At 52.2% G+C, this 11410-nt stretch overlaps 1 protein-coding gene across 4 annotated transcripts; it reads left to right on the top strand.

The window, feature by feature from the left end:
* Positions 1-1489: 1489 nt before the first annotated feature.
* On the top strand, positions 1490-11177 carry AP5Z1 (adaptor related protein complex 5 subunit zeta 1). 4 transcript variants are annotated; one of them, XM_039732226.1, is made up of 17 exons: positions 1490-1621; positions 1794-1931; positions 2293-2479; positions 3533-3674; positions 4588-4700; positions 5191-5359; positions 6109-6249; positions 6595-6632; positions 6714-6876; positions 7130-7308; positions 7804-7946; positions 8705-8854; positions 9060-9171; positions 9565-9662; positions 9915-10047; positions 10185-10399; positions 10658-11177. In XM_039732226.1, exons 1-17 carry the CDS (start codon positions 1581-1583, stop codon positions 10920-10922), a joined length of 2427 nt encoding a protein of 808 aa, XP_039588160.1. In that variant the 5' UTR covers positions 1490-1580; the 3' UTR covers positions 10923-11177. The 4 variants fall into 4 exon arrangements, with proteins under 4 accessions (XP_039588160.1, XP_039588159.1, XP_039588157.1 ...); XM_039732225.1 differs by having other exon boundaries at positions 10173-10399; XM_039732223.1 differs by having other exon boundaries at positions 1516-1621; positions 1758-1931; positions 10173-10399.
* The last annotated feature ends 233 nt before the right edge of the window (positions 11178-11410 follow it).

The following is an 11410-nucleotide window of genomic DNA, read 5'->3' as shown; positions in this document are numbered from 1 at the left end:
TTCCAGTGTAACATCACAGGGGAGTTGAGTTTCCTGCAGCAGTGTTTAATATTTTTTCCTTTTTTTTTCCTGTAGGAAGGAAGTGTGTGTGTGCACACCTTGCACTGTTTGGAGTTCAGACACCCCACTTTTGATCCCTTGTCAGTTATTTGGGCAGCTGTTGACTCGCAGCAGACTGAACATATGGACTTGTGTGTGTGAGACCTGTGATGCTTCCCCTGGGGCTTATAAAGGATTCCTCCAGCTCCAGCTTTTGTTTTGTCATGAAGTGAAACATTGTTATTTTGAAAGTTAAACTATTGCAGTGTGTTCCCCTGTAATTTATAATAATTGTTTTCATTCAAGCCTGTGAGATCAGAAAACAATACTTTATCTGTCTTGTAGTTAGATTCCTTTTCCTCCTTTTTTCTTCCTAATGCAGCTACAATTTAAGTTCTGGGTTTATTTTGACTAAACATTCTTATCTCCAGAATTAAATAGTAGTATCTTTTAAGGCCTCAATTGACATAAAGTTGTTGTAATTCATAGAACCACAGGATGGTTTGGGTTGTAAATAAAATTAAAAATCACCTAATTCCAATCCTTGCCATGGGCAGGGACACCAGCTTGCTCCAAGCTCTGTCCAGCCTGTCTGGGACCCTTCCAGGGATGGGGCAGCCACAGCTTCTCTGGGCACCCTGTGCCAGGGCCTCCCCACCCTCTCAGGGAAGAATTTTTTCCCAATATCCCATCTAACCCTGCCCTCTCAATCTAAAGCCATTCCCCCTTGTCTTGTCAGTCCATGCCCTTGTAAAAAGTTTCTTTCTTGTAGTCTGCCTTCAGTTACTACAGGGAGGGGTTTTTTTAATTGCCAAACTAATTAAAAATTAATAACACAGTACACAGTGAGCAAATGCATTGATGCAGACCCCTTTCTGGGGGATGTCTTTTTAAATTATCCTGTCTTTGGCTCCCCACGTGCTGCTGCCCTGCTGGCTGATTGCCCAGGCATGGTGCTAATGAACTTTAATGCCAGGAGAGCACAGGGCAGGGAATTACCAAAGGCAAAGTGCCAAACCCCATCCCCTGGCATCTCCTCCTTGCAGGGCAGTGCTCAGCATGGTGCTGAGAGCTCCAGCTGTGCCAGCAGTCAGGAGAGAAGGTCCTGATGGATTTTTAACTTCTGGGAGTGCTGAAGACCTGAGCAGCTGGTTTAACACCTCGTGCCTGTTTTGGAAAGCTCTGTTTTGTGAGCAGCTTGCAGGAAAGGCTGATACATTTATTGTCTTTTCCCATCACTCCCGCAGAAGCCCCAGCTCTCATCTCTGCCATGTTCTCCATCGGTCTGAGTGGCTAGGGCAGGGTGAGCTTGTCCCCAGGCTCCTGAGGTGGGGGACAATGACAGCAGCAGCTCGGACAGTCCTTTTGCAGCCCCCAGCGAGGATTTTGGTCAGGCCGCGCCCCTGCCAGCCCTTCCCGCCGGGCGGAACCTTCGTGCAGCAGCCGCCGCGTCCCCCCGGAGCCGGCGCGGCGTACCGCCCGCCCATGGGGGGCGGCTTTGGCCGCGTACCGTGGCGGGCCCGGGCGGCGGCGGGGCCGGGATGTTCACGGCGGCTGCCGAGAGCTTCCTCAGGCAGGCGAGGTGGGACAGGGGACAAGGACAGCGCCACGGACCCCTCGGGCCGGGCGGGGGTGCTGGCGGGGCCCGGGGCGGAGCGGGGGGCCGGGCGGAGGGCAGGGCGGTGTGCGCCGAGCCTCCAGGCCGGAGCTCCCCACAGGGCCCGCGCTCCTGACAGCCCCGGCTGCCCCGGCAGGGAGATCCAGGAGGACGAGCTGCGGAGATTCGCCGCCCGCGTGTCCGCGCTGCTGCAGGGCCCCGAGGCGAGCGCCGAGGCCGTGGATGGGCTGCAGAGGCTGCACCTCACGGTGGCCGCCACCAAGTACCCCCGCAAGTGAGTGCCGCTGTGCGTCCCGGGTGTTGGAAGATGCAAGGCGTCTGACCAAAAAGAAAGGAAAAGCGTGGGGTTAGGGCTTTAAAATGACACGCTGCCTTGAAAACCCTAAGTTCGGTTTGAACGCAAAGCCCCTCTTTGCTTTTCACCCCCTTGCTGAGCAGAAGTGCCCACCTGCTCTTGCAGCAAGATTGACAAGTGTTGGTGTCGCTGAGCCCTCTGTGGAAGTGCACTCAGAAATGGAGGTGATGAGTGGCATTGAGTCACTGCAAGGGGGATCATCCCAAAGCCAAAAATATGCAGGAAATAAACATCTGGATCTTTTCTTGCCTTGCAGTGATGTGTACTGTGACTCTTGCAGGCTCAATGGCAAGTTTGTGGAGCTGTTGCAGACAGTGCTGTGCTCACCCAAAAGTCCTGAGCAGATTCAGGTGTTATGTGCTGCCATCCTGAGAGAGATGTCACCTTGCAATGATCTTATCCTCTCCTGTGATGAGATTCAAGATACAAAGCTCTTGAGCCTGGTATCCTCCATCCTTCTGGCTCAGGTAAATGACCTGTCAAGTCAGAGATCTTCTCTTGTCAATATGGATTTGCTTTTTGATTGTCCCCTGCTCCTGAGCTCCTCCCTGAGCTCAAGGAGAGTGACAATCAATTGCAAGTATGTAGGATGAAGCAGAGGTATTTCAATGTTCATTTAAAGGATCTCATTCTTCTGCTTTGCATAGGGAAAAAATGGCAAATTTTTGTGTATAGCACTTAACAACAAAAAATGCTTAAAATTGTAATGTTTAGACACTGAGGTCCAGGAAGCAAAAAAGAACCCTTTAGAGCTGGCTGCTGGAATAGATTTCAAATCAGGGTTGCTTGCACCTGGGGAGGAAAGCAAAAGATTTTAGATACTCTTCTTATTTTTCTTATGTTATTGTCTTTCATGCTCACATATAAAAATCATACACAGAACCTACAAGACATGTAAAACTGTAAATGCAAATGACATTTCAAAGGTCCAGATTCTGCATGGAGGGAAGCAAACATGAGGATCTCCCTGTTTTGAGTGCTGCCTGGGGAACAAGCTGCAGACTTCTCTTTTTCCTCTCCTTTTACTTGTATTGTGCCTGTTAAAGGTAAAATGTTTTTGTGAAACTTCTTGTTCTGGGTTTCACTGTGTGCTTAGAAATGTCTCCAATTTTTGTGACATTCATCTGAGTCTACTTAACTAAAGGAAATGGAACAGAAAACAGCAGTGTTTACTTTTGTGCTGCCTCACAAAGCTCCTCTCTCCAATATCCAGCCTCCTACTTAACTAAAGGAAATGAAATAGAAATCAGCAGTGTGTTACTTTTGTGCTGCCTCACAAAGCTCCTCTCTCCAATATCCAGCCTTGAGACTGTCCTGCAGTTCCACAGTGTAAAAACACCTAAAGCAACCCCACAGTTTGGGATCTGTGATTTCAAATGGCAGAAAATCTCTGTAAATTTGGTAAAATCCCCTGTGCTGTGAGTTCTTTTTGTGTTTGACTTTGGTATTGATGCCTGATGGAGGAGATTGGTCTCTAGCAATGGTAGATTGTTTATCTTTATCTCTGCTTTATTTTTCAGGGAAATAAGGGTGAGGTGGCAGCTGTGGGGCAGCGTGTTGTGCAGGTCCTTGAAAGAAGACTGCCTGAGGGTCAGAGTGCTCGGTTCCTTCTTCCTGTCCTGGCAAATGTCATCAGCCTTTCCCCAGAATCCCTAACAGAAGGTAAATCTGTAGGAAGGGCTGAGATTGCCACCTGGCTGTGGTCTGGGTAGTGATCAGGAGGCTCTCAGTTGGAAACTGCTGTCAAAAATGACATCTCTGCTATGAGGAAAGGGAACTCACTGGGTGAGATGTATTCCAGCACACAGAACTGGGACTGGGCCTTCAGTCAAATCCTGGCCATGGATTTGTGTAACAGGAGCATGTGCTCTAGCTGAGGTCTCCAGATGCAGCAGGAGTGTGAAACTGTAGCTATCCTGAAGAGCATCAAGCCAGGAGAGAGAAACAGAGATGTGCCTGTGCATGTGGTCAAGAGAGCAGCAGGAACAGCTAGAGCTGCTCTTCTCAGAGAGGCAGCACTGGGTGGGTATTGGTGGGTTAACCTGGGAGAGCATTCCAGGCTTAAAATGCTGGGGAATTGTGAGCAGGAGTTTCTGGGAGTTTCCTGTGGGGTTCAAATGTGTACTTTGTGCAGTGTGCTAGAGAAGCTCTGGGGAGGATGCTGGGCTGGGTGCATGGGCTGGCAGAGCAGGAAGGATCACCTGCCCCAGCTTTTGTGAGTTCCCAGTGAGGGAGTTGTGCCTTTGGCTGCAGAGCTGAAGCCAGACACTACCTGAGTAATGTGACAGTGTTTTTGTACATCCCTCCTAACAGCAGCTGTGGATGGAGACAAAGGAACAAGTATCTCTTGGGTGCTCTGGTAGCAGAGTCCTTGGCTCCAGCACTCACTCCCTGGCTGAGGTGGTATGAGGAGTATAGAACATCCACCTTGGGTACCAGTTTCTTTATGGATTGCTGCTGGGTCAGAGAGTGATCCAGGCTGGAGAAAAAGCACAGCAGTTGAGGGTTAACAGGGACATGCTGCAGAGGCTGCTCTGCCCAATCTAGCAATGACTCTGTCACTTCCCTTGTACAGAACAGATCAATGTCATCAGTAAAAAGCTGGCTGACTGGCTGAGGTATGCAAGCATTCAGCAAGGAATGGCTCAGCCTTCTGGAGGCTTCTTCTCCAGTCTCAGAACCAAACAGGTGAGTGATGAGTTGCCATGATGACCTCACGAGAGCATTTGTTAGTCTGTTACCTGCTAGTTTGGGTTCCCAGAATCACCTTTTGGAAAACGGTAGCCTAGAAAAGCTGCTGTTCATCAGAATTTTCTGTGGGATATGTGGTTAAGACACATAGGAAAGCAAAGTAAGGGAGATTTACAGCTCTGAGATTTAGGAGTTCAGCTGTAGACCCAGAGCTTTGATCCTTGAAGCAGTTTTTAGGGAAGAGTCTTTTAGTTACCGTGCACTTCAGAGTTGAAGGTGATTGCAAATGAGACCAGTGTCAAAGTAGCAAAGCTGAGTGTTTCAGCTGGGGAGAAGGATCCAGCACAGCTGGTTCTCTCTCTGCCTACCTGCCCTCCTGCAGGACCCCAAACAGGGGCTGCTTGTCTCCATGGGCTCACTGGGGTTTTCCCTGCCCTCTCACTTAGCCTTTCCCTGGGGCTCTGACCTGCTGCATCTTCTCTTTCAGCCTGCTCCTATCACAGAGGTGGATGGTGCTGTTGCCACAGACTTCTTCACAGTGCTCTCAGTGGCTCAGCACTACACACAGGACCAGTGGCTCAACGTGCAGGCTTTCTCCATGCTGAGAAACTGGCTGCTGTGCTATGGGGGCAAGGAGCTGGACACCCTTAATCCAGGTAGGGGTTGAAGGTCTGCAGGCCACTGTGGTCTGCAGCCCCAGGAGGGCTGTGTGCTCTCAGATGTCATATGAGATGGCTGCACCAGCAACCCAGCAATCTCCTCTCTTTCAAACTGATTTGCTATTAGGAAGAAATTATTCCCTGTGAGGGTGGGAAGGTCCTGACACAGGGTGCCCAGAAAAGCTGTGGCTGCCCTATCCCTGGAAGTGCTCAAGGCTGAATTGGACAAGGCTTGAAGCAACCTGGGGTAGTGGAAGGTGTCCCTGCCCATGGCAGTGGCTTTGGCTCAAGGCTGGATTGGACAAGGCTTGAAGCAACTGGGGTAGTGGAAGGTGTACCTGCCCATGGCAGTGGCTTTGGAACTGGATGAGCTTTAAGTCCCTTCCATCCTCTCATTCTAAGTGGCAGGAATATGGGCGAGAGTTCAGAGATCTTGGACTAGGAGCAGGGAAAGTTTGGGAAGGAATATCACTAAACCTCCTGACTGATACTTATTGATACTTCCTTGGGGAATTACTTATTGGGTGAGTCTCCTGTTTTCAGACAAAGCCTCATGGATTTCTGGGAAAGAAGGCCTGGGTGATGTGAGACAGCATCTCCTTAATATTCTTGTAACATTCCCTTCTCCCTCAGCCTCCTGTTCTTCCCTCTGCACCTGGGGACAGTCAGCTGCCTTTCTATTGCTGGGCTGCTGCATGGATGCCACGGCCTGTGACGAGCTGACACGTGTGTTGTTCATTGTGTAGGTGACAGAGCAGGAGGGGACAGGTGTGTGGCACCCGTGGTCCCTGCTCCAGCCAGGGCTGGCCGGCAGCTGCCGCCCGGGGAGCGCCTGCGCGACAAAGCCTTCGCCTACTGCCAGCGCCTCGCCCAGCAGAGCCTCCGCCGTGAGTCTTGCCATGAGCCCTCCTGGCAGCCCTCTTGGTAGTGTTCTCCAGCATATTTCTGCATGTTTGGGCTGGGATCTCACTCCCCAGAATCCACTGTTAGGCTGCTAGGGATAGGGCCTGCTGCAGCTGCTGGGGCAAGTCGTTGATCAGCCCTGAGCTGGGGTGTTGGGAAGGATTTGCCTCCTTGGTTTGCAGGGGACGCTGTGAAACTTGGTTCTCATTGGTCTGAATTTAGGATCAGTGTGTGTTCCTGCCTGCCCTGAAGCCAGGGTTAGTGTTCAAACTGACAGCCTCATATTCCTGTGGGGCTCAAAGCTTAACTTGGACTCATTTCTCTGGCAGGACCCCTGAAGAAAGATGATGGAGACCTGCAAAAAGCTGTAAGTACACACAGAGATGGGGCTCAAGCTCTGGGAGTTGTGGTTTCCCCCGTTCCAATCTTCATCTCTGCTTTCCTGCAGTGTCTGATTGAGGCAGTGACAATCATGGACATCATCTGCAAACAGGACTCCTCCTATGTGTGCCGTGCTGTCTCCTTCCTGAGAACCCTGCACAGCAGGATCTGTGGGGATGCCACTTATGCCAGGGCACTGCTGCCCATTGCCCAGTTCTTCCTGAACCACAGTAAGTCTTCAGCTCCCACCTCCTCCTCCACGATCCAGTCTTGCCTATTCCAGCACAGCCTTTTGTCCTGGCAGTTTGCTGCCTGCCAGAGTTGGTAATTCCACCTTGCCTGTGCTCTGGTATGGACAATCCCACCCCGAGAGATCCAGGAGCTGGGATGTGCCCTGCCCTTTACCCAGATCTCTCTTAGCCCCTGGAGCCCTGGCAGGGCTGCTGGCTGGGCTGTGCTCAGCAAGGTGCTGTGTCCTCCCAGGCAAACTGGCAGCCGTGGACTCAGATGCCATCTACAAACACCTCTTCACTGATATCCCAGCTCAGCTCTTCCACAACCCATCACTGGCCTTCGAATTTGTCCAGTTCTGCAAAGACAACAGCCAGCTCTTCACAGACTCCTCCAGCATATTCAGGCAGAGCTTCCCAAATCTCTTCAAGGTACAGCATGTTGGAGCAGCAGAGGGAACAGACTGTTTCACATCCCCTTCTGTGCCCTGGAACTTCATTTTTGCGCCCCAGAGCCCTCCATGTGCCTTCATGGTAGTGCTAGGGAGGGCACAGGCAAGAAGGATTGTTGCAAAACAAGTGTGAGTTTGAAGGGGAGGAGAATTCTGGGTGTGTTCAGCACTGCCAGGAGAGAGTCTGGGTTGGCAGGACTGTAGAGAGCTGGGGAGCACAGTGAACACAGGACACAGCACTTTGTCTCTGGAAAAGTTTAGTAAGTTGCAGCCTGCCAGCCACTGAACCAGCTGCCAGAGGCCTGTGTTGAGCTTCTAACAGGCTCCTGGGTTTTGACCAAACCCTCAGACTTCTCTGGTCTTGCTTTTCAGAAGTGACTTTCCCTTCCCCATCCCATCTGGTCACAGTATGGAGTTGCTGGGTGTGTGATGGAGTAGCAGGGATAGTGCAGCAGTTTGTGCTTGTCCCTTGCAGTTCCTGGCATGGAACAGCCCACCTCTGATCTCTGAGTTTGTGGACCTTCTCCCATTTCTGCTGGATCCAGGCACAGCCATTGAGATCTTCCATTTGCTGCTTGACCTGCCCTGTTTGACAGCAGCTCTGGACATCCAGCTGAGGTAATGCACCTTCCCTTCCTTCACTTGTTAATCAGCATCTTAACCCTGACCAAAGCCCAGAGCACACTTGTGAGCCTCAGCTGGCACAGAGCAAGAGGCATCACTGCAGTCAGGTTAACACAAGGCTGCACAGATGTCAGCCCAGTTTTCTTAGTAATGTGCTGTACATGAGAAGAGAAGGTGACCAGCTCTCACATTTCAGTATTGGACTGTCTTTGGGGCTCAGGGAGCTGTTGCCATTCCCCTCTCCCTATCCAGCTCCAAATGATTGCCACATGTTTGAGGCTTGCATGAGCTACCACCTCAATACAGAAGTGAAATCCTGTTCTTCCTTTCCTGCTCTTAGCCCTGGTTTTGGCTTTGTTCTCCTGGAGGCACGCAGAATTTTCTTCCTGAGATCTTGGGAACTGTGAGTTTCCATGAAGATGGGGTAGGACTGGAACTGGCTGTACCTCTGCTCTTGTCCTCCTGACATTACAGCTCTTTCTGGAGTGCTTAGAAAAGAGAGTCATCCTGGAGGCAGATGTTGGTGGGCTTGGATGACTGAGGGATACAGAGTGCCATTTTTCCCTTTCCTAGGCATAACACAGAAGCAAGTCTGGAACTGTTGCCTGAATATGGGGGGCTGAGCTCATCAGGTTGGCTCTCTGCCTTCCAGAGAGCCTGGATTAGACCAGGATTGCTGTTCAGTGTTCAGGATCCCAGCTCTGCCCTGGCCCATTCTCACAGTGCAGCACATTCTGTGTGTTCCCTGCTAGGGCAGCAGCTCTTCCTGCCTCTGAGAAGGCTGGGGCTGACCCAGCTGGGAAACCAGCCTCGTGTCTGGAGGCGTTCCGCCATCCCCGCTACAGGAGCACGTTCCAGTATCTCCTCCGCACCAGGTCTGCTCCCGAGGATGCTCCAGACAGGTAGGAGCCTGCCTGGAGTGTGCTTCAGCCATCCAGCTCTGGGCGGCAGCACTGGGATTACTGGGAAAGGCACAGCTGCTCTGAGCTGGCGGGAGGTGGATTTCTCTTCCCTCTCTCAGCTTTGCCAGCACTCAAAGGCCTTGTGGGGAACAGGGAAAGGCAACTGGGAACAAACCTTCAACAGTAACTCTTCTTTTGCCCACAGTCTGGTTCCTCTTCGGCAGCTGCTGGCATCCCTGGCTGGCAGCCCAAGGGTGGTGCAGTGTGCAGAGACTGTCCCTGTCTTACTGGAGCTCTTTTTCAGGGTGGTGGCAGAGGTAGGTCCTTTTGGGGGATTTCAGTTCCCAGTTTTGCTGCAGGGATCTCTTGTTATGTGAAGAGCAGTTGCAGAAGCAAAATAGGGAAGATGCTGCAGCCCTGACAAAGGGGTGCACAAGGGGAGGGTGGGATTGGTACTGGCATGAACCAGCACTGAGCTGGCCACTTGATCCAGAGAAACAGAAGAGCTCTGTGGAGCTCTTCTCAGGTTCATTCTGTGCTCTCAGCCAGCTGTAAAGGAGAGAAATCAGAGCACAGTGAGTGCCTGATACCTGCTTTGTGCACTGCTCCCCTCCTGGCAGTTTCTCTGCCAGCTGTCTCACCTGGCTGGTTATTTTGGGGTTTGACTGCTGGATGTCACTGGTACTGCAGAAACAAGGGCTGGCTTTCAGTTTGCAGATGGCTCTCTGATAAACCAGCTGGTGGTGCTGCTGCTGCGGAGGAGTGACCAGATCTATGAGATCCCAGCGTTTAAAGAGGATGTGTACAGGTGAGATGAGACAGGAGGTACAGCCCAGCTCCCAGCCCTTCCTCCTGGCAGCCCAGGAGCCTTTTCAGTTTTGGCCCAGTCCCCACTGTGACATATCTTTGAAGAGTGCAAAATGGGGGCTGCGCCTTCATCCTGCCTGGGAACATCCTGATGATACAGCCCTGTGCCAGTGGCTGGGTGCTGCCAGCTCCTCCTGGCTTTGGGCATCACCACCCTGCCCTGCTCTGAGCTGTGCCCTTCTCTCTGCTCCAGGGTGCTGGGCTCCCAGCTGGCAATGCTCTGCGGGCTGCGCCCTGCGCTCGTGGTGGAACTGTCCACGGAGATCCTGGAGTTCTCAGGAGCAGTCAGCAACATCCAGAGCAAGGAGGCCATCTTCACCCACCTGGTGAGCAGGGCTGCTGCTGCCACAGGCTGCTCCAGCTGCACCCTCCTCCCCTCTCCTAGCATTAGCTCACCTGATTTTCTGTTCCCTAAAAATGACTCGGTTCCCTTTCCCTGTGCTCCCTCCTGGCCTGGCACCAGGCGTGGGCTGTGGGCGAGTTCCTGTCGGTGTCCCACGACAAGCGCTGCACAGTGGAGCAGATCACGCGCTTCTTCGAGACCCTCGAGGCTGTGCTCTTTGAGATCACCCAGCTCCGGCCACAGGCCAGCACCCCCAGCTGTGCCCCCCGTGCCATCAGTGTCCTCATGGCCACCTTGACCAAGCTGGCAGCCCGCAGCCAGGACCTGATCCCCAGGTGAGCACCAGCAGAGCGTTGAAACGTGCAGATCTCACGGGTCTGAACGTGGGTTTGCTGGTGTTAATTAATAATTGAGTCTGGCAACTGAGAAAGGACAGAGGTGAGCTGTGGAAGGGCAGTTTGGAGGGGTGGGATTCATCTGCTGACTAATGCTCTGTCACCTGCACTAGTCTGCTGGAGTTTACACAGTGAAGTAGTGACCTGGCTGGGTGAAAAGGTCCTGCCAGCTAATATCCATGTCCTTCTCTCCTGCAGAGTGTCCATGTTCCTGTCCAAGATGAGGACATTTGTGCAGAGCCCTGCTGTCACCTCTGTTTACTGCGAGGAAGACCTTGAGGAGCTCCTTATACGTGCAACTGAGCTCATGAACCTGCTGAAAATGCCCAGCATGGCTCAGTTTGTGTTCACCCCACCTGTGGCCAACACACAGTTTCAGAGGGAGGTGAATGACTCCCTCCCTTTGGCCCTGAGGCTGGTCACCCAGCTCCTGGAGCCTGCTCCAGGCTCCATGCCAGTGTGAGGACAGGAGGTTTCTGGAGTAACTCAACTGGACACTGCTGACTCTCAAGGCTGAGGCCCTGATCTTAACTGGAAAAGAGGAACAAATGATTGTGAATGAAACAGAGAACAGGAGTAAGGAGAGCTGAGGCTCTTCTGGTCTAAGACTGTTTGTATTTCTGTGTCCCAATGCCTGTTGCTTTTTTATCTCCTAAGCTGGTCTTATTCCTTCCTGGTGAGTATGCATTGAAAATCCTGGTGGATTTGTGCAAACGTTGCAGGAGAGTGCATGGTGCATTAATACCCTGCCAGCACACCCTGGCCCTTTGGAGATGTACTTGTTCTCTCCCTTCCTCTGCCTTGTTTCCCCTCCCCTTTGCTCCCACTACACCTGCACATGCTGCTTCTCTTGCCTCTCTTTGCAGCAGATCAGGCTGTGAGCTGTGTGAGCTGGAGGAAGCAGGACTGGCTCCATCACATCTGGGAGCCCTCACTGCTCTTGTGTCTCAC

This window comes from Passer montanus, unplaced genomic scaffold (genome assembly GCF_014805655.1).
Source record: "Passer montanus isolate IOZ18808 unplaced genomic scaffold, ASM1480565v1 scaffold8, whole genome shotgun sequence".
Classification (NCBI taxonomy): Eukaryota; Metazoa; Chordata; class Aves; order Passeriformes; family Passeridae; genus Passer; species Passer montanus.
This window is presented reverse-complemented; position numbering and strand designations above follow the sequence as displayed.

Excerpts from the sequence above, each read along its gene's own strand:
- AP5Z1 (XM_039732223.1), top strand. The coding sequence starts at position 1,581 with ATGTTCACGGCGGCTGCCGAGAGCTTCCTCAGGCAGGCGAG. Across the intron at positions 2,480-3,532 it reads CCTCCATCCTTCTGGCTCAG|GGAAATAAGGGTGAGGTGGC; the intron begins GTAAATGACCTG and ends TTTATTTTTCAG. Across the intron at positions 9,663-9,914 it reads TTTAAAGAGGATGTGTACAG|GGTGCTGGGCTCCCAGCTGG; the intron begins GTGAGATGAGAC and ends TCTCTGCTCCAG.